General features: G+C 45.1%; 1 protein-coding gene across 3 annotated transcripts; it reads right to left on the reverse strand.

Moving 5' to 3' along the window:
- Nucleotides 1-129: 129 nt before the first annotated feature.
- Nucleotides 130-24634, reverse strand: Mlkl (mixed lineage kinase domain like pseudokinase). 3 transcript variants are annotated; one of them, XM_006974156.4, is made up of 11 exons: nucleotides 24401-24634; nucleotides 20441-20873; nucleotides 17972-18045; nucleotides 15487-15670; nucleotides 12352-12449; nucleotides 10233-10368; nucleotides 9736-9817; nucleotides 4542-4693; nucleotides 3733-3782; nucleotides 3291-3431; nucleotides 130-1542 (listed from the first exon to the last, which is right to left on the reverse strand). In XM_006974156.4, exons 2-11 carry the CDS (start codon nucleotides 20869-20871, stop codon nucleotides 1511-1513), a joined length of 1380 nt encoding a protein of 459 aa, XP_006974218.1. In that variant the 5' UTR covers nucleotides 20872-20873; nucleotides 24401-24634; the 3' UTR covers nucleotides 130-1510. The 3 variants fall into 3 exon arrangements, with proteins under 3 accessions (XP_006974218.1, XP_015848405.1, XP_076428282.1); XM_015992919.3 differs by lacking the exon at nucleotides 24401-24634 and adding an exon at nucleotides 24308-24396; XM_076572167.1 differs by lacking the exon at nucleotides 24401-24634 and adding an exon at nucleotides 23738-23858.
- Nucleotides 24635-24898: the final 264 nt, after the last annotated feature.

Below are 24898 nucleotides of genomic sequence, written 5' to 3' on the forward strand. Positions count from 1 at the left end.
AAACTCAGACATGGTCAGAGGTCAGGCCATGGGCATCATCCAAACCGCAAGTTTTGTACTTAGTTGAGCAAAGGGAAGAGCTGTGTAGCATTTACTATTACTACTACTATGTAACAAACACCCCAAAACTTAGTGACTTAAAACAGGAATATATTTATTTAGCTCATGTTTTTGTAAATTGGCAATGGGATGGGCTCAGTTGGGTAGTTCTTTGGTCTGAACTGGGCTTACTCATGCAACTGGGACAATTGCCAGGCCGGCTGGCTTAGTGTGAACTCTATGGGACCATTCGCCTCTACTCTGTAGTTCCTCAACTTCCAGCAAGCCTACTACCCCTGCTCATGGATGGGTACTGTTCCAAGAGAGGGAGTGAACATTTTAAAGCCTCTTGAAGCCTAGACTTGGAAGTGGTCCACTGTTACTTCTTCTACATTCTGTTGACATAATCAAGCTATTAGCCAGCTCAGATTCAGATGCTGGGGAAATAGAGGTAATTTCTTAATAGGATCCATCAAATCATGAAAAGAGGTATAAACATAAAACCATTTGCTAACTTTTGTAAATAATCTGCAGTTAATATTAGAAATATATTTTTGGAAATTTTGGGAGTTCTTTATGGCTAGAATTGTTTTTGTTTTGTTTTGTCTTGCTTGTTTTTTGAGGCAGGTCTCTCTCTGTGTAGTCCTAGTTGTCCTACTTGCTCTGTAGAGCAGGCTGGCCTCAAACAGAAATCCACCTGCCTCTGCTTCCCAAGTGCTGGCATTGAAGGCATGCACCACCACTTTGGGCTGGAATTGTTTTCTCTCTCTTTAATCTTTTTTTGAATAATGTATTTATTTTTATGTGCATTGGTGTTTTGCCTAAATGTATATTTGTATGAGGTGTTAGATTCCCTGGAACAGGAGTTAAAGACAGTTGTGAGCGGCCATGTGGGTGCTGGCGATTGAACCTGGACCCTCTGGAAGAGCAGCCAGTGCTCTTAACTGCTGAGCTCTCTCTCCAGCCCCATGGAATTGTTTTCTATTTGTAATAAATAAGAACTTTGCCACGTGTGATGGCCCATGTCTTTAATCCCAGCATTTGGGAGGTGAACCTGGAAGATTTTTTTGAGTTCGAGCCCAGCCTGTTTTTTTGTTTTGTTTTGTTTTGTTTTGTTTTGTTTTTTGTTTTTTGTTTTCTGAGACAGGTTTTCTCTGTATAGTTTTGGTGCCTGTCCTGGATCTTGCTCTGTAGTCCAGACTGGACTCGAACTCACAGAGATCCGCCTGGCTCTGCCTCCTGAGTGCTGGGATTAAAGGCGTGCACCACCACCGCCTGGCTGAGCCCAGCCTGTTTTATATAGCAAGTTCCAAGATAGACAAGGCTACATGGTGATACCCCATTGAAAAGAAAAAAGAATTTTGCACCCAGCAAAACTTGATACTAGCAGATATGAAGGACAAATGTCCAATTTGTGCCTCTTCCAGCTTCTTGTCCAGGGAATCTTCAGTTTAGGTTTGAATACATAACTTCAGTTAATTGCAGACAGTCTCTCTAAGATTCCTATGAATGAATGAACAGAGACAAGGGCGGGTTACTGACATCCAAGCTAGAAACATAAACATGTATTTACAGCAGACAATACACAACAGCAGGAACTGTGTTTGCCTGGTCTGGCTGCTACCTACACCATCTGCACACATGCCTCTAAAATGTCACCTAGGAAAACCTAAATCCCAGACGAGGCATGGTGGTGCATGCCTATAATCATGGCACACTTGTAACCCCAACTCTGAGGGGGGTTAGAGACAAAAGGATGACTGGGGCTTGATGGCTTCCAGTCTAGCTGAGAAAATGAAGCCCCCAGGTTCAAGAACAGACCCTGCCTCAAAAAGAAAAAGTAGATGACCTGGACCAGCAGGTCATTCTTCAGTGACAGGGTCCTGAGAGAGAGCACCAGGAGATCAGATGATAAAGAGAATAGAAGAGAGAGAGAAGATATGAAAGTTTGGGAATGGGAGGTCTTGCATAAACTATGTCTTATGCCAAGTAAGCTTATTAAGCAGTACAGCATCTTATATGTTATTTCCAGGGGAGACATGGGACAGAGTCAGCAGAAACTATCATACGACGAGATAAAGTCAACAAGAAGCTGATCAAACTGTCTTGCACAAGGGTCTATCTCAAGACCGTTACAGGTCAAGCACACAGCAGCCTGGGACTGATAACTATGTGTACAGTGGGAAGAGTTGGGTTCTTAGAACTTGAAACCTCAGCTCTGCCAAGATCCAGGCCGCAGGCCATTGCCCACTCTATCAAGCATGTTCCTGGTTTTAAAGAAGAAACTGTCTTCCTTCTCTATACATCAGGGCCTCAGTGAAAGCCATGGATCAGCTCAGCCCTCAACAGGTGAAGAAGGATAGAAGACAACTGATGCCCTCTTTAGGACACCTCTCTCTCTCTCTCTCTCTCTCTCTCTCTCTCTCTCTCTCTCTCTCTCTCACACACACACACACACACACACACACACACACACACAAATAAACCAGGCATGGTGGCGCACGCCTTTAATTCTAGCACTTGGGAGGCAGAGGCAGGTGGATCTCTGTGAGTTCCAGGCCAGCCTGGTCTACAGAGTGAGTTGCAGGACAGCTAGAGCTGCACAGGGAGATCCTGTCTCAAAAACAACAACAACAACAACAAAAAAAAAACCTTAAAAAAATAGTCCTAGTCAAAGAAATAATCCCAAGGATGCTGAAAAAAGAAGGGATGAATGGAGGGAGGAAGGGAAGCAGAAAGGAATGAATAAAGAAAGAGAGGGAGGGAGGGAGGAAAGAAATACACTGGAGAAAGGTAACCCACTTCTGGTCTCTGCAGCCCTGCATTGGGGAACATCTGGACTGCACCATTCTTAGTTGTGGAGGGGTGCCATATATATTTGAGGGCTCCGTGTTAAGCTTTTGTGTGTGTGGTGCTGGGGGCTGTGAACCCAGGGCCCCGTGTGCTAGGCAAGCACAGTACCATCAAGCTACACCTCGAGCCCTGTCCTATGAATCTAATAGCATTCCAGCCTCTTTCCATTAGATACCAAGAACACACACCCTGCCTCCCCTTCCCCTGAATTGCAACAACCAAAATGTTTTCAGATATTGTTAAATGTCCCCTGAAGGGCAGAATTACCCCTGGGTGTGAACTTCTTTAAAAAAAAAAAAAAGAAAGAAAGGAAGGAAGGAAGAAAAAGAAAGAAAGAAACTTTCACAATTGTGAAATAAACATGTAGCTTGCATTCTTTATGCCAGTAAGAATCTTACCATCCACAGAGGGCCGTTGGGAGGGTTCATGGGCCCGACACTCATCAATGATCTCCTGCAATAGCTTGGGGCAATCTTCACCCACTGGCTCCTGCTTCTGACCCTCAGCTACCAGCTCATAGATCTTCTTAGAATCACAGCCTGTCATGGGAAAGATAGGATGGGAAGCTTAAGATTTTTCACTCACATACTTCTCTCTGGATATTGATAGCTAGGATTAGAATGAGGGACTTCAAACACAGAGAAAAGAATAAAATAAAGAAAGAAACAAACGAAGAAACAAAAGAACCTCTAATGACTCTACTAAGCAGTTCGGATAATTCCTGCATTAGGGAACGGGGGGGGGGGGGGGCTGGCTATGGCAGCACTAATGGGGGTTTTCTGGTCTCTCAGAAGAGGACCCAACCACAACCCCAGCAGAGCCAGCCTTCATGGTCCTTACCTTCAAATGGGATCTTTCCAGTGACAATTTCCCAGAGCACGATTCCAAAGCTAAAAGAAAACCAAGGGCTTGTCAGGTGGCTGACTGAGTTGCCAAAGACCTTGGGGTGCCATGCTCTGTTGAATTTGATCTCCAGAAACCACGTAGAGGTGGAAGGAGAGAAATAATGCAAAAAGTTGTTCTCTGGACTTCATACATGTGCCATGGCATGTGCAAGCTACCCTTCCATACATTGCACGCACGCACGCACACACGCACACACGCACACACGCACACACGCACACACGCACTAAAAAATAATAAGGAAAGAGTGTGCTGAACAGACAGCAGAGTCATTTGCTGACCTGGGTTCTGCTCCTAGCACCCAATGGCAATTCACAGCTGTCTGTAATCCCAGTTCCAGCGGATCAGATGCCCTTTTCCAGCCTCTATGGGCACTGCATATGCACATGGTACATATATGTACAGGCACAACACTCATACACATAAAATAAAAATAAATCTTTAAAACATTTAAATATAAACCCAAGAAGCTAAGCAGGTAACACATTTCTTTTCTCATGCCCCTTCAGCCATTTCAGAAATCTCTGAATTTTCTGGTTACTACCTGACCCCAGGCAACACCCCCCATCACACTGAGTGCTAGATCAAAGCTAGAACCTACACATACTAGGTAAGTACTTCACCACTGACCTGCACTCCTATCCCCTGTTCAATAGAATTAAGATGGTCCTCAGAGGAGGAGTTCACCCGGGACTGTCCTGACCTCTCTGCCTTGAGTTAGAATCTGTACAAGAACATGCACATACCTATATATTTCAGCTTCTCTGTTGTATACACAATACACATTTTTCAGTATCTGAGGTGAGACATACGCTGTTGAACTGACTTTCTCTGCTTTAGTGGTTTTTGTCCCCCGACTGATAGAAGCCCGTGTTTCACTTAATTCAAATCCTGCAAGCTAGACAGAAAGACGGGTTAGAGGTAGATGTTGAAAGAGCAAGCTCCGGGGTGGAGGGGAGGAGGGGGTGGAGGGGGAGGAGGGGGAATTGGGGTGGCCTTTTCCCTTGGGGATTTATTTTCAAAGTTGCTTTCAGACTATGCTTGACATTGTAGGTTCACTTTGTCATTTTGTGCCAATCAAGAGAAACACTATGACAGCTCTTCTCAATAGAATGGGGATGGTGGTACGGAAGATGATCTAAAACAATGGCTGTAAGGCCCCTGTAGGGTAAGTTTACTGACTAAACTTACTTATTACTCCCATTAGTTATACTGTATTAGATGTAGGGCTCTCATGGTGAAAGACTCAAGTCCAATCAGTAAGGGTGGGGACGGGGCACAGAGCTACAACGCGGTTTGATTTTCCCCAGGAGCAGACGCAAAGTGACATGAGGAAACTCCTTTGTTCTGTCTGTCCTTGCATGGTGTTCCTTGGGTTTTACATGAAAAGTGTGAATTAGTCTTGTCAACCCTGAACAGTCTAAAGATGCCGTGGTATGACTGAAGGGAGCGCATGCTCTTGCTCCCTGCAGAGCTGACATTAGCATCATCAATGTGCAGAAGGAGACTAGGCTGACAAAGTCAGCTAGGTACCCACCTCTAAGGGCAAGCTCAAGAAAAGGTTGAGACATACAGATGGCACAAGGTGTGGTTCCACACACCTTTAACTCTAGCACTCAGGAGGCAGAGGCAGGCAAACCTCTGTGAGTTCGAGACTAGCCTGGTCTACGTAGCAAGTTCCGGGACAACCAGAGCTACATAGTGAGACCCTGTCTCAAAAACAAAACAACAGAAGACACTTAGGTGGGGAAGGCATCTGGAAGGCAGAAAGGCTCTGTCTACGTGAGGCTGGAAGAAAGAACAGTGTGCACCTGTCTGCTGGGAGCTTGTTGGTGCTGCTGAAATGGGTGTGGTGGTGAGAAAGAAAATGGCCCCCAAAGGGCCATTAGGAGGTGTGGCCTTGTTGGATTTGGAGACATCTTGTTGGAGGTGTGTCACTGTGGGGGTGGGCTTTTTTTTTTTTTTTTTTCTGGTTTTTCGAGACAGGGTTTCTCTGTGTAGCTTTGCGCCTTTCCTGGAACTCACTTGGTAGCCCAGGCTGGCCTCAAACTCACAGAGATCCGCCTGGCTCTGCCTCCCAAGTGCTGGGATTAAAGGCGTGTACCACCACTGCCCGGCTGGGGGTGGGCTTTGAGGTCTCATATATGCTAAGCCACACCCAGTGTCTCAGTTCATTTCCTGTTGCCTACAAGATGTAGAACTCTCAGCTACCTCTCCAGTACCATATCTATCTGCACACTGCGAAGTCCCACCATGATAATGGACTGAACTTCTGAACTGTAAACCACCTTATTAAATGTTTTCCTTTAGAAGCATTGCTGTGGTCATGGTGTCTCTTCACAGCAATAGAAACCCCAACTAAGACAGAAGTTGGTACCAGGGACTGGGGTGTTTCTATGAAAGTCCGGATCATGTTTTTGTTTGGAGGAATCTGGACTTTGGGATTTGGGTTAGCAAAGCAGTGGAATGCTTTAAGCACTGCTTAATGGGCCATACCAGTAGGAGCATGGAAGACAGTGGTGCTGAGGGTGATTTAAACTGTGAGGGTCTGGGTCAAGAGGTTTCAGAGGAGAAGAATATTAATATGCAGCCTAGAGATTGTTCTTGTGATATTTTGATGAAGAATGTGGCTGATTTTTGCCCTTGTCTGAAGAGTCTGCCTGAAGCCAAAGAGAAGAGATTTGGATTAATTCTGTTGGCAGAGGAAATCTCAAAACAGCCTAGTATTGACTCTGTTGTATGGTTATTACTGGTCACTCTTATATAGATTTATAATGAAAAGAAGAAAGCTGAGCAGGATAAATTACAAAATGTAAAATTTGAGAAGAAAAGGAACACCAGGCAGTGGGATGAAGCTAAGTCTTATGTTCAAGGAGATAAAGAGATTAAGAAATGGAATAAAGGGAGTGGTGTTGTAGAATATTATTTTAAGGTGTGTTACTTTTGTTTATGTTGCATTTGTTTAACTCTGTGAAGCTGCGTTACTGTGCCTGTTTAACATACCTCATGGTCTAATAAAGAGCTGAACAGCCAATAGCGAGGCAGGAGAAAGGATAGGTGGGGCTGGCAGACAGAGAGAATAAATAGGAGAAATCCGGGAGAAAAGAAGAGAGATCAAGGAGTGAGAGAAGGAGGAGGACTCAAGGGGCCAGCCACCCAGCCACCCTGCCAGCCTCGGAGTAAGAGTGAAAGTAAGATATACAGAAGTAAGAAAAGGAAAAAGCCCAGAGGCAAAAGGTAGATAATTTAAGAAAAGCTGGCAAGAAACAAGCCAAGCTAAGGCTGGGCATTTATAATTAAGAATAAGCCTCTGTGTGTGATTTATTTGGGAGCAGGGTGGTGGGAAAGATCCCACCCAGCTAAGTGAAAAGGAATTAAAGAAAATCTTAGAGCTGACTCTGTTGGTGCACACCTTCAATCCCAGCACTCCAGAAGCTGAGACTGGTGGACCTCTGAGTCTGAGGCCGGCCTGGTCTACAGAGCAAGTTCCAAAACAGCCAAGCTTAGGCAGTGAAGGAAACCATGGAAATCAGATGTAATTGAATGAGCAGTCCATGTTCTAGCCCCAGAAAGCAGCAGAACTTGGCAGCTTCAGCCATGTGGTTCTGGAGTTAAGGATAGAAGAAAGGGGCTATGAAATTTGTCTCTGTGACTAAGGAAAGCTGCTGAGGACAGGCATGTGTCAGGGGTGTCCCTGAATGGAGGCCTGGAGAGGCCATTACATGAAGTTATGAAGTTGAAGCCTGGATTACCTTGGAGACTCCATTATGTTGGAGATGCCAGAGCATCAGCATGGAATACTAACAGGGAACAGAACCAACCAAAGAGAAAGAAGTGTGTTTAAGTTAACAAAGTTGAAAGAAGTTGGAGATCTGAATACTACTTTGACATCAGACATGGAGATGAAGAGTTTGGAGTTTGCCCAGCTGGTTTTTGGTCTTGCTTTGGTTCAGTGTTTCCCTACTATGCTCCCTTCCCTATGTTTTAGAATGGTGATACATATCCTCTGCCATTATATGTTGGAAATATGTGATCTGTTTTTTGATTTTGACTTTACATGGGATTAAAGTTAAAAGATTGCATGAATCTCAGGAGAGACTCTGAACTTTGGTCTTTTAAACATTGTTGAGACTGTGATAGACAATTGCAATTGTCTTTTGAAATTGGACCTAATGTATTTTTTTGCATTATGATATGGCTATAAGCCTTTGGGGGTCAGGGAGTGGGATGTGGTGGTTTGAAAGAAAATGGTCCCCATAGGGAATGGCACTATTAGGAGGTGTGACCTTGTTGGAGTAGGTGTGGTCTTATTGGAGGAGGCAGGCTCTGAGGTCTCATATATGCTCAAGGCACACCCAGTGTCTCAGTTCATTTCCTGTTGCCTGTAAGATGCAGCCCTCTCAGCCACTCTCCAGCACCATGTCTGCCTGCACACGGCCATGTCTCACTAGGATGATAATGGACTGTACCTCTGAATTGTAAACCACCTAATTAAATGTTTTCCTTTAGCAGCGTTGCTGTGGTCATGGTGTCTCTTCACAGCAATAGAAACCCTAACTAAAACAAGGGGCAAGCTCAGAAAACTCGGCAAAGTGGTACTGATCCTGGCTGGATGCTAATCTGGAAATAAAGAATGTTGATGATGGCACCTCAGCGGGCACCCCACCCCCACCCCCCGTCCTCCCCTCCACAGCCATGTTCTGGTGGCTGGAATTGACAGCTGTCTCTGACAAAGTGACAGCAGTCATGGGCAAGAGGAAAACCGCCAAGAGGTCAGAGTAAGTCTTTTGTGAAGTTTATGATTACAATCACCTCATGCCCACAGGGTACTCTGTAGATATCCCCTTGGACAAAAGGGTCGGCAACAGGGATGTTTTCTGGGACCCAGCTCTGAAACTCAGGGGCAGTGGGAGTCTGAAGTCAAGTTTGAGGAATGATATAAGATGGGCATGATCATGGGGTACTTTCAGAAGCTTCAGTTTTAGTTGTATTTCTGTTTCCATCTTTAAAGACTAAAAAAAAAAAGTGAGAACTATCTGTGGATGACAAATAAAATACCCTTTTACAATTTTAGGGTTTTGGACAATGAGTTAACAACCCCCTTTCTTCCTCTGAGCAAATGAAACAAGCTATGGCAGTTATGGTAGATTTTTCAGCTAACCTTTGGCTCCGTTTCCCTAAAAAACTGATACAGGTTGACTATGACATGCTTCTTAGTAACCTAATTATAAAAATGATTGGTGATATACAAAGTGCTTTGGGGTAGGGGGTTGGAGGATCATTCATAAATACCTAATAGGCATGCTGTACTTTGTAGCCACCATTATAGATGGGAACTGGCTCAGCCCTTGCAGGGCCAGTGGAAGGTAAGTCTGTAGAGCTATAAGAGACATTGACTCTTACAAGTCATGAGACTTCTAAATCTGGAAGGCCCCATACCCACCTAATGGGAGCCTCTTTCTCTAGCAACTGTAGGAGCAAAGCCAGTATCTCCTGGATGAATGTGAGGACTCCCCCTGGAGAGAAGGGGCTCTGATGCTGCTATCGAGGTGTGCTCCCTGTGAGATTCTTACAAGTGACCTCGAATGACAAGTGTGGCCCCAGGACAGTCCTCTGAATCTGAATGCCTAGTTGAACTTAAGACGTCCCCCTGGTAGGTATTGCAGTGATGTAGAAGTGGTGTCTAAATGTCTAAGAGAAATGGCTCTTAGCTCATCCCTGCTCTGAGGGGTGGTAGGACATTGGAGTGGGAGGCTTAGCAAGGGGCTAAGTCTGTTCTGTGCTGGGCATGCAGAAAGCTGTACACACGGGAGAAGAGGTGCACTCAGTTCTAAAATCTAGGAGAGAGAGAAGAAGGCACAGCCTTTCTGCAAAACTCTTCTAGCAGCAAACCGTTGCTAGTTCCGACCAACCCAAGGAGCCCTTGGAGGATGCGCTCACCTTGACATCGTAGCCTCCAGTGACCAGGAAGCTGGAGCTGTTGATGTTTCTGTGCAGTTGGGGTGTTTCTGAGTGGTGTAGCCTGATGGCAACCAAAGGTAGGGTATATTAATAATCTTGACATAAACGGTGTTTAATGGGATAAATGAGGCTGACTAGTACCCTGCCTTCCATGTGGGCAGCTATCTGTGGACAACCTAGAAAAATGCACCTGCCCAGAATCAGAGTCTGCAGTGAAACCGTGGAAAGAAGGGAAACTATCCAGGGCTTCCGGCCCGTTCTTCCACCACCTCTGAGATCATTAGCAGTGTGGGCAGACTCTTCAAGTTCTTTTTTCTTCACGACAGGATTTCTCTGTGTAGCCCTGGCTGTCTGGAATTCACAGAGATCTGCCTGTCTGCCTCTGCCTTCTGGATGCTGGGATTAAAGGTGTGCACCACCACTGCCTGGCTAGATGCCCCTGGTTCTTTGTGGTACCCGTTTAACCCTTCTGCTACCTGTACAAGCCTTTGGCTGCTCCCAGGACTAGGAGGATGCGCACACTCATTGTGAGGTCCTTTTCTTTATCCAGCAGTTCCCTCAGGGTTCCAAGCTCACAGTACTCCATGACAATGGAGAATTCAGGGGGCTTCACTATGGAAAAGAAGCAGACACCGTGAAGATCAGGACTCCCACAGCCACAAATCCCTTCTCAGCTTCTCCCTATAGAGACACATTCTGCTCTGAAGTGAGCCCCATGTCTCCCACAGTGTAAGACCAACCTGATTTTAAAGTACAAAGTCTCACCTGAAGGGGACTTTAGTAACACTTATTCTCTTAGGTGGTGGCTGAGGTGACTTATGCACCTTGGATGTGTTATTTCTTTCGTTTCTAGCCTCTGACCCGGGACCTTGACTTCTAGCCTGAACTCTCCTGACCAGTCCCTTTTGCATACACTCAGATTAGGTTGGACTTAGGCTGTAGAGTAATTTCCAGAAGGGGAGATGTTTTGTCCTCTTTCTAGGCAACTACAGCAAAAATGATCTGGAGGGAAGTCCATACTGTGAGAGAAAATGTAGCCACATTAACACTTGGTTTTTGCTAAAGGATCAGAAACAATTAAAGTCACATTAGAAGAAAAATAAGGGGCTGGATGTGGTGTACCACTGTATTGATCACTCAGGAGGCAGCAGCAGGCAGATCTCTGTGAGTTCAAGGCCAGCCTGGTCTACTGAACAAGTCCCAGGCCAGCCAGTGCTACTTAATTAGAACTCGTCTACAAACAGTAAACAAACAAAAAAAGAAGAAAGAAAAGAAAACATAGCCTTGACTCAGGCTAGCATCTCAACAAGCAACCCCTGGATTCTCAATGGATGGGGAGTGGGAGGCACAGCTCCATTAGTTCAAAGAAGATGGAAACTTATGTCTTGAAACACAGACAATAATGAACATTGGTAATAACTTCACTGTTCCCATCAAGGGGTCTTGATGGGGTTTATTTTCTCTGTCAGAGAATTAAAGGGCAGGAAAAGTCTTGAGTGAGACAGGCACGTTGGGGAAAATCTCAAACACAGTAGACAGACAGAATCAGCCAGTGAGGAAAGGCTTTTGTTAGGAGCGCGCGCGCGCACACACACACACACACACACAGAGAGAGAGAGAGAGAGAGAGAGAGAGAGAGAGAGAGAGAGAGAGAGAGAGAGAGAGAGAGAGAGAGAGAGAGAAAGCATACAGAAAGACCCTCTGCAAATCAGAGAGGGGACTTGGGAGTCTGAGAATCCAGTCTCTTCTCCAGGGCTGGTTTTTAATGTCTTTGTAGGGGCTTCTTCTCCTAATTTGGGGTTGGTCAGTTTGAACAAAGACAGGATTGGCCCACAACTGTTGTGTAAACCAGGGTTGGGGAGGTGTAGCATGAGTGAGCGGGTGTGTCCTACTGGTAGGAGAAAAAAAGCCTGCCAAGCCTTTGCTTTAGGCTTTTGTCTCCGGTCAGGAGAGTGAGGAAGGAGCTGGCCATCTTATTAGTCTGTCGTCTTTGACCTAGTCACGGCCCCTCTCCCTTGTCTGCCTGCCTATCCGAGAGTCTGTCTAACTCCTAGTCCCTCACTACTACCCCATGAGCTGCTCTTAAGAATGTGACATAGCCGGGCGGTGGTGGCACACGCCTTTAATCCCAGCACTCGGGAGGCAGAGGCAGGTGGATTTCTGTGGGTCCAAGGCCAGCCTGGGCTACAGAGTGAGTTAGTGCTATGCTACTACAAGGCTCTGCAGGGCCTGCCCACTTTTCTAACCCAACTCCTAAAGATGTAAAGTTTTTTTTTCTTCTCTTTTGTCTTTCTTCAGGATGCTGGCTGGAGCTTAATGACACTTCTCTGGTATTTGAGCCTTTTTACTGTCTCTGAAGTTCTCCCCACCATATGGCTGTTTGTCCACCATGTGGCTGACCTCCATGCCTAACTTGAATGGCACAACTCTCTTTCTAACTTCTGAAGTGCTCATCTGTGAATCTACAATTAACTTCTCTTCAAAGCTCAAAAACAAAACAAAACAAACAGCAACAACAACAAAAAACCCACATCAAAAGACAGACAGCATCTTCTAGGCAGTCCAAAGCCTAACCAATCCCAGAAGCCTCCTTACCTGCTTCATCAATGCAAATCCCAAATATACGCAAGATGTTGGGGGAATCAAATTTCTTCATGGTTCTGATCTCATTATTGAAAGTGTGCCTCACTATTCTAGGAGAGTGAAAGGAGAAATTAGCTTTTGGACTCTGGAGGTCCCTCAAAGCATGTACACAGTGCAGCAGGGGCTCATTCACACCGCGTGTGAGGCTCCACAAGAAAAGGGCATTTGTCCAAGATCTGTCAGGCAGGCAGAGCAGGACCAAAGCACATGGAAATTGACTGTATTGCAATGTGCTAGCAATGGAAAGTCTGAAAACAAAATTAAGAGAATCTTTTACAATAGTGTAAAAATAGCAAACATCTTAGGAAGAAACTTAATAAAGCCAGTCATGATGGTACATAGCATCAATGCCAGTACTCTAAAGGCAGAGGCAGGAGGATCTTTGTGAGTTCCAGGCCAGCCAGGGCTACAAGACAAGCAAACAAACAAACAAATAACAATAACAATAATAGACCCCTTCACCACCCCCACCCTTCACCGAAGGCCCAATCAGTATGTTCACTGATCCAAAGACAGATAAATTGACCCATGGGACAGATCAGCAAATATAGAAACTAGACAGATGTTTATACAATAAGTGTGGTGCTGCCCAACAGTGGGGGAGAAGATGGGTTATTTAATAGGTAATATAGAGAAAACTGACTTACTCTGTGGATGAAACCAAAACCAGACCCTGCATAATATCACATATAAAGACTGATTCCAGGAGGATTAAAGCTTAAACTTAAAAAAATAAAACTGGAGGCTGGAGAGATGGCTCAGAGGTTAAGAGCACTGGCTGCTCTTCCAGAGAACCCAGGTTCACTTCCCAGCATTCACAGGATGGCTCACCACCATCCACAACTCTAGCTCCAGGGGACTCAATACCTTCTTCTGGCCTTTGCAGACAGACACCAGGTATGCAAGTAGCACACAGACACACATGTAGGAGAATTGTCCCTACACATAAAATAACAATAAAAATTTAATAAGAAAAAACCCACAGAAATTGCAAATGTAACAGAAGAGAGGGCAGAAGATATGAATGAGTGATTTACAGAAAAGGGAAGCCAAACAGCTGTTGTGAGTGGTCCAGCATGGTGTGCACCGACCTCTGTGGGAAGACGCAGGAAGACACAAATCCCATGTTCTCTGTCATATGCAGATCCCAACTTCTAATGTTTGTATGTATGGACATAAGGGGTTGTGAGGAAGGGTATAGACCATGAAACTAGAGAGGCGATCACAAGAAGGGAACAGGGGTGTTGAGAGAAGAGGGGAGGGGCCAAAGGTCACATGACATGACAATGGAAAGGGAGGGGGGGAGGAGGGCTCAAGAGAGGAAGCAGAGATAGGGAAAACCAAATGGTATTTGAAAATGCCGTGATGGGTGGATGGAGAGATGCTCAGTGAAGAGTTCATACGCTCCTGCCGAGGACCTGAGTTTGGTTCCCAGCACCCTCGTCGGGTGCCCCACAATTGCCTGTCATTGCAGCTCCAGGGGATATGATGCCTCTGGCCTTCGTGGGCACCTTTACGCAGATGTACTTACTCACACACATACATAGTAAAAATAAAACGTCACAATGGAACCAAATTCTTTTTTTTTTTGAGACAGGGTTTCTTTGTGTAGAACCGGCTGTTCTGGAACTCACATTGTAGACCAGGCTGGCCTCGAACCCACAGAGACCCGCCTGCCTCTGCTTCCCAAGTGCTGGGATTAAAAAGCCTACGGCAACCATGCCCGGCCCAAATTCTTTGTAAGCAAATAAAAATTTTAAAACTGCAATGGTTAAGGACATATAAATAAATGATCAAATTTATTAGTAAATGGAGAAATGCTTTCAGATCTGATCTCACTTTACAAAGATAAAAGAAACTTGGAAACACCAGGGGTCAGTCAGTGTATGAAATACAGGCATCTCAGGTACTGCAGGTGGAAGTAGGTATATTCTGAGAGCTTCCTGGCAGTACTTGGCCAATTTATATATGTGGAGCCTATGAGCCAACAGTTCCTATCCGGGAGTTATAGTCCAAAGAAATTCTTGTACAAGTGTTGGGGGTGTAGCTCAGTGGCAGTGTTTGCCTCCATGTGTAAAGTTCAGGGTTTGATTTCTGGTACCTCAAAATTGCCATACAGATTCATTAAGGGCTATGTATGGTGGCATTATTTTCAGTTGGGAGCAGATGGTTTACATCATGGGAAATAGGTGAAATGTGGACTGAGATACCAAATGATCCACTGGATTTACTTCCAATAAAAGGACTTCATGTTCCATGATGCTGAATCAAGAAAGTGAGGTTAAGAAACCAATAGACATGCCACTTTGTCACCTGTGAAACATTAAAACTGTATAACACAGTAACAACAGAGTATATTTTACAGGAAAACACAAGAATAAAACACTAGAATTATTGTGTGTGGAATTCCCAGCACCACACCAAAAAGAGAATTATATGTGGAGGGGATGAAGAACTGACAAACAGGATTGCAAGGTTATAAATTCTGTTATTGTTTTGAGACAAGATTTCTATGTATCCCTGGCTAGCCTGGAACTCACTATATAGACCAGGCTGACCTTGAACTTAGGGATTGCCTGCCTTTGTCTCATAAGCACTGTGATTAAAGGCATGGTACCACTATGTCCAGAAAAGAGTATAAATTCTGAAAGATACATAAAGCTGTGAGTAAAAGGGAGAAAGTTCTAGAGTTGAGGTAGAGAGTTGAATTCAATGTTAGCCTGTTTCTTTTTCTTGTGTGTGCATGAGTGTTTTGCCTACATATATGTCTGTGTACCATATGTGTGCCTAGCACCTGTGGGCTAAAGAGGATGTCAGATTCCCTGGAACTGCAGGCACAGATGTTTGTGAGCTGTGATGTTGGTGCTGAGAACTGAGCCTGGGTCCCCTGTAAGAGCAACAAGCCCTATATTGAGCCCATTTTCCAGTCCAATAGCCTCCGTTTCTTAAAAATAAAGATTAAGTCATTTAACCCTTTAGAGCCTGAGTCCCCCATTTCACAATGGAGAAAATATACCTCTCCTTCTTGGGAAGTTACAGAGAATAAGTGTTGAACCATCTGAGAGTCATACACTACAGCTTACCCACCCAACACTTCCGGCTTGGGGGTTGTTGAATACTTTGATGGTGACTGGAGATCTGTGGTACTCTCCTCTATAAAGTGTGCTCAGGTTATTTTTCTTCAGTAAGATCCATGGAATTCTGACAAGATGTTCTTTCTTAATCTCCTTGATTTGCTCCTGTGGGATCTCCTGTGTGGGTTTTTGTGAGCCTGAGACAGAAGGAGATAACAAGTCAGTGTGCTAAGACGGTATTGTTAGGGAAGTGGCCTCTTTGTTTTTTGGTTTTTCGAGATAGGGTTTCTCTGTGTAGCTTTGTGCCTTTCCTGGAACTCACTCTGTAGCCCAGGCTGGCCTCGAACTCACAGAGATCCGCCTGCCTCTGCCTCCCGAGTGCTGGGATTAAAGGCGTGCGCCACCACCGCCTGGCTCTTCTTACTTTGCCACACAGCTTGGCCCTAGGTACCTGGCATCATGTCTAGTCACTTCAGATCAAATAGAGACAAAATTCAAGTAAAGCAATTATAATGCTGTCTGTTGTGCGGCTGTTTCCTCCTGGATCGATACATTTTCTTCCTCAAAAGTTTGTGAACTTACAAGACTGAGGAAGCTCAAGAAACTTACAGGACTCACAGAGGTCTTTCCAGGGTAAACTGTTGCTGGGTGAGAGGAGCCTCTTATGTAGGAGACCAGTTATCCAGCTTTCCTAAGTTCTTGCTCATGCTACTGGGGGAGGCTTTTAGGTCATTCAAGTGCCCAGATCACCTATATTCCCATAAGTAACTTCTCACCCATGCTCCTGCAGGTCTCTGTGAGAGACTCTGTCCCAAAACACAAAACAGATGGCTCCGGAGGAATAGTACTTGAGTTTGACCTTTGGATTCCATGTGCATGTGCACACACATACCTTCATATACAGGAACATACACTCTCACAAGAAATGTCATACAACACATTTGCACTGTCCCTCTGTCATTTCCTCTCCTTTATCCCTAAGGCATGCACTTCTGGCAGCTAGTGTCAGCTCCCTTTGAGCATAATTTTACAGTTTTATTGAATGAGTGAGTGAATACATGAGCACCTTAAATTTTATTTAAATGGCTAGTGTGTGCGTTTGTATGTGCACACAGTGTGTGTACGTGTGCAGGTATTCATGCCTGTGCACGAGCGTGTGGAGGTCAGAGGTGGAAATCAAGTGTCTTTCTCTGTTGCTCGTTGCCTTGTTTTTTAATATTTATTTTTATTTTATGTGTATGAGTGTGCACCTGCATGTCTGTATATGCACCCATGCAGGACCCTAAAAGGCAAGAAGTCATTGAATCCCCTGGAGCTGGAGTTCCAGGTGACTGTGAGCCACCATATGGGTGCTGGCACTGAATCTGGGTCCTCTGCAAGAGTGGGAGCATTTTTAACTGCTGAGCCATCTCTCCAGCTCCCATCCACCTTATTTTTGACAGAAGATCGCTCACTGAATTTGAGGCCTGCTGACTGACTCGAAGGCTGGCCAGTGAGCCCTGCAGGTCTTCTTGTCGTCACCTTCCAGTGCTGAGAGCCCAGGTATGTGCCAGCCTGCCTGTTTTTTAAGTAGATGCTGGGGGTCCAAACACAGGTCCCCATGTTGGTGCAGCAAGCCCTTTGCCCACGGAACCATCTCCAAAGCCCTTTATTTGAATTTCTTATGGACATTCAGTAAGGGAATTGAAGCTTTGATGCTCTACAGTTTGGATGTTTAATGTCCCCAAAGGCCAATGTGTTAAAACTTTGGTCCCCAGGATGGTGCTACTGGGAGGTGGTGGAAACTTTTAAGCTGGGGACAAATGGTGCTTCCTAAGGTATTTGGAGGCATGCTTCTAAAGGGGATTGGGGACCCCACTCCCTTCCTCCTGCTCTCTTTGTTGCTTCATCGCGTGTCTACCTGATAAGCTGGCTTGCCACAGACACAACAGTAATGGGGCTAATAACCAATCATGGACGGAATAAATATCTTCAAAACTGTGAGCCTGAGTAAACCATCTCTCTTCCTAAGCCACTACCTTGGGTATGTTACGGTAACAGAAACTTGCTGGATGTAGATGCTATTCGTGGAGGAAATGATTTACTATTATAATTATTTTTTGCATCCTTTTTTATTTTGTGTTTTGAGACAGGGTTTCTCTGTGTAGCCCTGGCTGTCCTGGAACTAGCTCTTTAGACCAGACTCACCTTGAAGTCAGAGATGCCTCTGCCTCCAGAGTGCTGGGATTAACGGCGTGTGCCACCATGCCCGGCCTATTTTAGTATTCTGACAGGCACTGGCTATGGTTTCTTGCTGATCAAGAAGCCACTTTTAAATGCTACTCCATGGAGAGAAGCCTGGATTAACTGCGGCCACATCCCCAAACCTGTGAGCTGCTTCCAACACTACCCAGCAGAGAAAACGGAGCCGGGCAGGAGTAGAGTAGGCTGGAGTCCCTAGCAAACAGATGACTTCTGATTTGGGAGCATTCACTGAAACAGGGCATGTGACAACTCACGTTGTTTCAGAGTTTCCTTGATTTCTTCCATGTCAATTCTCATCTGCATCAAGATAGCTCGAACACTTTCGATTCTGCAGGAAAAAGGGGCAACACATGCTTAAAAATACAGGCGCTAAACATTAAGTGAAAGAGATATGGTTTTAATCTGGAATGTCCCCACAGCTCATATTTTGAGCATTTGGTCCCTCGTGAGTGGCACTGTTTTGAAGACTGTGGAGCCCTGAGAAGGTTGAGCCTGGGTTGGCAGCAGTAGGTCACTGGGGGTGAGTCTTTGAAGATTATACCCACCTTTGGCCTGGCCTGCTTTTTCTACTTCTGCCAAGATGTAAGGAGCCTCAGCTATGTACTCACACTGCTATAGAACTTCCCCATGCCTTTCCTGCTGTGATGGCTAGAAAATACTTTGAATTTATGAACCCGAATAAGTCTTTCCTCTCTTAATAAGTCTTTCCTCTGCTTCTGTCAGGAACTTCTTCAGTGAAGTGCTTTTTTTTTTTTTTTTTTTTTTTTTTTTTTTAAATTCTGTTCAAGGTCCCAACCTGGCTGCTTTGGAATTGGGAAATTTGTATTGACAGGGAAATGCTGGACTAAGGGAAGTATCCCAAGGAGGAATCATCTTGGGGGGTCTTGTATACTTTGCTTGAAAGAGAAATAAACTTATTTCTATAAAACACTAAACTGTTAGTGCTTGAAGATTTATTGTTAGTTTTATTATTTTTACTTATATGTATGTGTGCATGTGTCTGTCCGACTGTATGCTGCTCATGTATATGTCTGAGTAGGTCAGAGGGGGTTTTTGATCCCCTAGAACTAGTATTACAGGCAGCTGTGAACCACCTAATATGGGTCTAGGATCAAAACTTGGGTTCTCTGGAAGAGCAGGAAGTGCTCGTAATGGCTAAGCCATCTCTCTTGTCCCGGCCAGAGCCTTTTTATTTACATCATAACCTAATTTATATTGTGTGTAAATTCTCACCACCTCAGTTGGACTAGGACTGGGGAATCCTAAGGATTTGAGATCTTCAGTCTCCAATGGGAAAAAAAAAAACTCCAAGAAAACCATGTTTGTTTGTTTTTTTCTCTTTAAATCCATGGTTGATAAAATATAAAGCCTCTGTAGAGGCAATCTAGCAGTCTATCAAAATTGAAAACATTCATTGTCTTTAACCCAGAGATTAGCCAGGTAATTTTACTGCTAGGACTATCTCCTAAAGTTATTCTGAAACACACACAAAGATGCTCATTATGAAATTATAACAGTGAACAATTGGATACAATTTACATGTTCAACATATATGGTCCATATATACCAAGGAATACTAGAGATATCTATGGAAACTTATTTGGAAGAATACTCAAGATTATCTACTGAGAAGAAGAATCAGAATACGAACATGTAAATCTCCAGAGGGTCAGGAAAAAGATGGTACAAAGTGAGAGTGTGTCTGAGATGAGGTCCCCTGATGTCAAGGATGACAGGGAGATTAACTCCTTATGCTGGACCTCCCCGTTCACCCTTCCTCCCTACCCCCAGAGAGGATCTCACTACGCAGCTCTGGCTGTCCTGAAACTCATTCTATAGACTATGACAGTCTTGAACTCACAGAGATTTCCCCCTGCCTCTGCCTCCCAAGTGCTGAGATTAAAGGTGTATACTTCTATACCCAGCTATGCTGGACCTTTTAAAAATCTTTTGAATATGGTACTATGTGAGAGTATCACCCATACAGAAATGTAAAGGGCAGAGCAGGAAGTCAACCCTATCTCCCAGGTTAATGACTTCCACATGGTTCCTGTCACCCTGGACCAGCATTTTCTGATGATTAGAAAAGTTGGAAGCCAATCCTGTCCTCTAGCTGAGTCAACCTCTCTATAGTACCATAACGCCCACCCTCCCCAATCTCTGATTCTCTTTCTCTTTGATGGCGGGTATTTGAATTACAGATGTCTTGGTTTCTCTTATTACAAAAAAGAACTCATTTGCTTAAAACTCTCCTCACTTGTCCCCCTTTGATATCTCCTGCCAACTTGACTGGGCATGGATCAACACCATCCCCTCATGAAAGCAGTAGGACAGTTACTCCTCCGAGCTCAAGCATCTAAAAGGGGTGTCCAAGTGTTCTTCTGGTCTAGTTTGCTCTCACTTTAAGCGAGAGTCCCATAGAAGCTAAGGCTGTAAGATATGAATTGGAATTCCAGATATTACATCAAAGAGTGAATGGAGAAGCAAAGGAGACTCACAAGCAGGTAACATGTCCCCTCTTCCACAAAGGCTTCCCCAGATTTCACCAGTCTCTATCATACAGTAGGATTTCTACGTCACAAGTATACACAACTGTTCAAACTCCTCCATCATCCTCTCCTTGGACAAACCAAAGTGAGGCTAAGATGCTCCCTGATTCCATCTGGTCCTCCACTTCATCCCCCAAACCCAGCTTATTGTTTCTCAGCCTCTGGAATACTCACCCATCCTCCTCTGCATCCTGTCGATCTTCCTGCAGCCAGGATGCTCTTTGGCTGGCATTTGAAACAGAGTTCCATTGGTCAACCTGAAGCAGCAGCAGGAGCTCCTCCCAGACATCTCTCAGCCTCTCATTCACTTCCTGGAAGAGTATCTTGTCACTGCCCGCAGTCACAAACTTCCAAATGCTGGCCTTATTGCTGAACTTTTCTATCTGCTTCCTGGCCTCCTTCAGGACAGCCTCAAAATGGCCCAGGGCAGCAGTTATATCATCCGGCAGGTTGTTCGTTCCTTGGTCCTGGAGCCTCTGGAGAGGCTGGAGCAGGCCATGCACACGTTTCCCTAGACGCTGGCACTGTTTCCGGCAGTACTTCATCTCTTCACACTTTGTATAGATGAGCTGGCCTAAGGAGATGATCTGTCCCAATTTATCCATCCCTGGAAGAGACCCATAGATTGGTTGAAATCTCACAATCACCCATGTAGTTATTACTCACCTAATTGAGGGTCGAGGGTATCTGTGATCTCGGTGCCAGAAAGGGGATACTGGTCAGCTAATATTATATCTTCAGCCTCCTGCAACTCCATGAGGCCATGTGATTAGCACCTAACTGTGGGTTGTGAGTGGATGGGACCTGTGCTACTTTAGGATGAGACAGCTTTGCAAGGATAGGGTCTTAGGGATCCTGGTACCCTAAAGAACAGATCCTGGGTTCCTGAATAATTGCTTGGAGGAAAGCTGCTGCTGTTGCCAGGATTTCTGCTATGAACTGTGATTGAAGATACAGTTTCAGCGGTATGAAAGCCGTTATATTTTGGGGTGTTTTTGTCATATTATTTAGCCTATCCTAACACAGATATCCTTTTGAGGTACTAGAAATACCTTCAGGAGCCAAGCAGGCATCTCAAACCAGTGGAGTGAGCTGACTTAGAATTAGTCTTTATTGCTGCAAAGAAATATACTTCCAGGTAGATGTAGTTGTGCTGAAATCCTAGCACCCAGGAGGCTGAGGCAGAAGGATCACAAGTTCAAGGCCAGTCCCACCTACTTAATGAGATCCTGTCTCCCAAATAGTCCAAAGCTGAGATTACAGCTCAGTGGTAAGAGTGTTTGGGCAGCATTGGCTAAGGCTCAGAGTGAGTGAGCCACAGCACAGCTTGAAGAGAAGCTCCTGGGGCCAGGGAGATGGCTCAGTGGTTAAGAGCACATGTTGCTCTTTCTTGCAGAGGTAATTCAGTGTCCTCTTCTGAGCTCTACAGGCACCAGGCATGCACATGGTACACACATACATACATATAGGCAAAACATTCACACACAAGAAATAATATAAATAAATCTAAATCTAAAAAATAAACCTAAAAAACTTCCTTTTAGTTTCTGTGACCTGGCCTTCCTGTCTTTGATGTCTCCATTTTTGTTGTGTTTTGTTTTGAGACATGCTCTAGCTATGTATCTCGGAATGACTTTGACCTCTCCATCAGTGTGCTTTATTAGTCTGGTGCCTCTCTGTCCAATCGTTCACATCTTTTCTTCAAATCTTCAAAAAAGGCACAAACTGGCCTTGGGCTCATGGTCAGGGAAACCCCTCCAGCTGCATCTGAACACATGCAGAGGTTAATCAGCAAATTTTCATCTGCTGTTCCACAAGGATAAAGGATCTCTCAGTTTCTCATGCAGTATCAGTGCTGGCCAGAAGAGGGCATCATCAAATCTTTGATACAGATGGTTGTGAGCTGCCATGTGAGTGCTGGGAATTGAACCCTGGTCCTCTGGAAGAGCAGGCAGTACTTTAAGCTGCTGAGCCATCTCTCTACCCACTCAACCACTCTCAACCCACTTCTTGTTGAAGACAGTTTGAATCATGGTCTACTTGAACCAAAGGCAACTAGAGTCCAGAATGAATGAGAGTTGCCACAGCAGTAAATCTCTTGGCTTACAACATGCTGAGGGCTTTAGAAACACAGTTCCATCCTCATCTTTATTGGATAGATGAAGATGCTGTTCAAATGAGTTCAAAGCCATGGAAACAGATCCAGAAGCACCTTTGTTTGTTTGTTTTTGAGACAGAGTTTTCCTCTGTAGTCCTGGAACTTAATATGTAGATCAGGCTGGACTCCAGCTCACAGAGATCCTCATGCCTCTGTCTCCTAAATGTTGCAATTAAAGGTCTGGCTTAAAAAGCACTTTAAATGTTGTTTTAAAGACATTGATTTTTGGCAATGGGGCTAGAGAGTTGGCTCAGTGGTTGAGAGCACTGGCTGCTATTCCAGAGGACCCTGGTTCAATTCCCATATGGCAGCTCACAACTGTCTATAACTCCAGTTCCAGGGGATCTGATACTCTCACACAAACAAACATGCAAATAAAACACCAGTGCACATAAAATATAAACAAAATTAAATAAATCGTTAATTTTTTTAAAAGTTTATTTATTTTTATTTTAGGTATATGAGTGTTTTGCCTGCATGTATGTCTGTGTACCACATGCATGCAGTGCTTTTGGGTATCAGATCCTCTGGAAGTGGAGTTATAGAAGGTTGTTGGCTGCCATGTGCATGCTGGGAATCAAACCTGGGTCCTCTGGAAGAGCAGTCAGTGTTCTTAACTGCTGAGCCATGCCTCTAATCCCCCAAAATACCTAAAACTATAGCAGTCTTCTCAATGGCCCAGTGAAACAGATAGGTTATCTTGGCAAAATTTAAAACAACAGAAAAGAGTTATCTTGGGGACTCGATGAGATAGCTCAAGAGTTAAGAACACTTGCTGCCCTCGCAGAGGACGTGAGTGGGTTCCTGGCACCCATGTTGGTCAGCTCGCAACCACTTGCAACTCAGGCTCCAGGGCCCTCCACAGGCACACACACACACACACACACACACACACACACACACACACACTCATGAAAGAAAGGGAAAAAAATCCACGTAGAGATCAAATAACAACATGGAGAAAATAATTCCCTGGAACCCCCATCTGCCTTTAAAACATGAGTCAAAAAGTGAAACTAAATTGTCAAACTGAAACTAAGTCCGTGGCAATCAGCAGGTTTTTTTTTTTTCTTCCTTGTCCGCTGGATTCCACTGAACTGGGCCGGCGGCACAGGCATTAACATCAGGCTACTCTTTAACAGCTGAGCTGGTGCTCCAGCCTGCTAGGTGCTCTTAAAGAAAATCAATAGTTTTTGGGGCCCAGCCATTCATTCCCCTCTTTCCTGGATGAATGGGAGCAAAGGTGAAAAATCTGGAAGTAGTCGTAATAATAATTTACTCTCAGTCTCCCCCATTAAAAAACATCAGACTACCTGGGCTTGGTGGCGCGCAGCTTTAAATTCAGTACTTGGGAGGCACAGACAGATGTCTCTATGAATTCTCAATGAAGGCCAGCCTGGACCACACAGTGAGTTCCTGGCCAGCCACAGCTACACGGTGAGACCTTGTCTCAATATATTAATAGTCTAAAAAAAAAATAGATACCCTTTTACAAACATCATATTTCTTCATCCTCGCATGAAATGGCCCTAGAAAAGGAAGTGGACATTCATATTAAGAACTAGGATACAGCTGGGCAGTGGTAGTGCACGCCTTTAATCTAAGCACTCGAGAGGCAGCAGGAGCATTTCAGCGAGTTCGAGGCCAGCCTGGTCTACAAAGCAAGTTCCAGGATAGCGAGGACTATACAGAGAAACCCTGTCTCGAAAAACAAAAAAATAAAACAAACAAACAAACAAAAAAACAAAAAAACCCAAAATGAAAACAAAAAACCTGAATCATCTGTCCTGGAAATAGATTGTCCTACCGACTACCCACTTATTCTAAGACTTTGGCACCTCTGGGCGGGGTCCCCATTCTTTGCCCCTCTTCAAACCCCATACCTCGATCTCAGTCCTGCTTTGTCAGAAGGTCGGCAGAGATCTCAGCAGACGGACAGCCCCTCCAATAGAACCAGAGAATCGAAACCAACTCACCCCTGAGTTCCAGGAAGTCCAGTCTGTGATTCCTTGATTCTCCCGCTTCCTGCAGTCCTGTGGGCTCACCCTCGTGGTCGCGGGGAGGTGGGAGGCAGGGATCGTCCCCTCTATCCTAGTGCAATTCCAGTAGGGTCAGTCTCCCGCGGCTCCCGGACCGCGGTCTTCTGCCCAGCTGAGAACGCACGCCAGGCCGGAGCTGGCAGGTCCCGGGTCTCCTTCCCTCCGTGCAGCGCTCCCGGTGCCGCTGAGGGATTCCACACACGCCGCTGTTCCCGCCCAAAGTCAAAGCTGGGCGGACTCAACCGCGCTGCAGCGGAGTTCTCCCAGCCAACCTGTTGGACGGCTGTTTCTGTCCAGCGTCCCCCTCCGGAAACCGGTGCCGGGTTGACACTCCTCCCCTAGGTTCCTGCGTGGTGACTTCTGCTGGAGATCTGCCAGCTTCCCACAACAGTTTTCTGGGCAGCTACCGAAGCTCTATCCGTCTCTGGTCCTTTT

This window comes from Peromyscus maniculatus, chromosome 5, assembly GCF_049852395.1.
Source record: "Peromyscus maniculatus bairdii isolate BWxNUB_F1_BW_parent chromosome 5, HU_Pman_BW_mat_3.1, whole genome shotgun sequence".
Classification (NCBI taxonomy): Eukaryota; Metazoa; Chordata; class Mammalia; order Rodentia; family Cricetidae; genus Peromyscus; species Peromyscus maniculatus.

What these genes read in the sequence shown, in the direction of transcription:
- Mlkl (XM_006974156.4), bottom strand. Translation starts at nt 20,871, where the DNA reads ATGGATAAATTGGGACAGATCATCTCCTTAGGCCAGCTCATCTATACA. An exon ending in CAGGATGCAGAGGAGGATGG is followed by an intron (nt 18,046 to 20,440) that starts GTGAGTATTCCA and finishes TTTTTCCTGCAG; the next exon opens with AATCGAAAGTGTTCGAGCTA. An exon ending in CCAACGGCCCTCTGTGGATG is followed by an intron (nt 1,543 to 3,290) that starts GTAAGATTCTTA and finishes ATTCATTCATAG; the next exon opens with GAATCTTAGAGAGACTGTCT.